General features: G+C 44.3%; 1 protein-coding gene across 1 annotated transcript; it reads left to right on the top strand.

The window, feature by feature from the left end:
• The first annotated feature begins 366 nt into the window (after positions 1-366).
• On the top strand, positions 367-1,091 carry LOC145140588 (uncharacterized). The gene is made up of 2 exons (XM_079074028.1): positions 367-459; positions 549-1,091. Exons 1-2 carry the CDS (start codon positions 367-369, stop codon positions 1,089-1,091), a joined length of 636 nt encoding a protein of 211 aa, XP_078930154.1.
• Positions 1,092-1,374: the final 283 nt, after the last annotated feature.

Raw genomic sequence — 1,374 nt, forward strand, 5'->3', positions numbered from 1 at the left:
TTGATGATGCAAAATATATGCATTATAGTTATAGTTTATCTACTCATTGTAGACAGACAGTCTTACCTAACTAAATGTAAATAATATAACTTAGATAAGTTGATCTTATTAGACCGTATATATATGTTATTTATTGTTGTATATCCTTTCCTATTTATCCTCTTGTAATTTAGGTAGTTTCTTGAGATTATTGTGTATATATTCGATTATTCAAAGGTAATGAAGACAAATTGCATTTTCCAAACTATTATGGTATCAGAGCCCTGATTTCTTGGGTTCTTTCTCTCTCTCTCAGCCACGACTGATTATTCTTCTTCTTCTCCTCCTTCCGATCAAAATTTCGACGAACCTTTTCCCCCCATCTCGATGACAAAGGAAGATCAAGCTACACAGAAGAATACCCCCTTCATCCGGCGTACACAGTTACGAACATTCAGAACAAAGTCAGAATTTTGGATGGTGTTAAAGTCACGTATTCCTCCTGGGTAAAGCTATTCCGGATTGATGCTCGTGCATATAAAGTTTTGAACCATATTGATGGTACAAAGCCCCCAGTAGCCACCGATGAAGCCTATGACCAATGGGCTGAAATCGACGTCATTGTCTCACAATGGATTTACGGATCGCTGTCTGATGATCTCTTGATCCGAGTTCTTGAACCGGACTCAACCGCGTGTGAAGCCTGGGAGAAGATCAAAAACATTTTTCTCTGTAATAAGGGATCCCGATCCGCTGCCCTTGAACATGAATTTACCAACCTCACTCTTCAATCCCCAGCTTCCCTCGATGACTATTGCCAGAAGCTTAAAGATCTAGCCGACCAACTGAATGATGTTGACAACCCTGTTAACGAACAACGCTTGGTTCTACAGCTGGTTCGTGGTCTTCCAACGGAGTATGACACTGTTGCTGCCTACATCAATCAAACTCTGCCAGATTGGGATACCGCCAGAAGCATGCTACAGTTAGAACACAATTGCCAACTTGCTCGTGAGAAAGTCAATACTGGTTCCTCTACTGGAGAAGCCAATGTAGCTGCAGATCATCGTCAACAACCTCGGACCATTCGTGGTCCGCCACCCTCTCGATAGCCACCCTCTCGACAGAATCATAGTCGCTCAAACCCTTAGGGTGCCACCCGGCCAAACCAAAACGGGCAGTGCTCAAGCAGAAATTTTCGCACACCGGATCCCTCTTTTGGCTCGTCAACAGCCCCACCATGGTGGACCATGATGCCTCCACCATGTCCTTACCCTACTCAACAGGGTTGGACCTACCCTTGGTTCCCTCAACCACGTCAACAACCCTCACAGCGCAGTCCATCCAATCGATCCTTTGAACCATCTCACCGAACCACTGATTTCCCTCAAGCTC

This window comes from Lactuca virosa, chromosome 9 (assembly GCF_052849685.1).
Source record: "Lactuca virosa cultivar CGN04683 chromosome 9, Lactuca_virosa_CGN04683_v6, whole genome shotgun sequence".
Classification (NCBI taxonomy): Eukaryota; Viridiplantae; Streptophyta; class Magnoliopsida; order Asterales; family Asteraceae; genus Lactuca; species Lactuca virosa.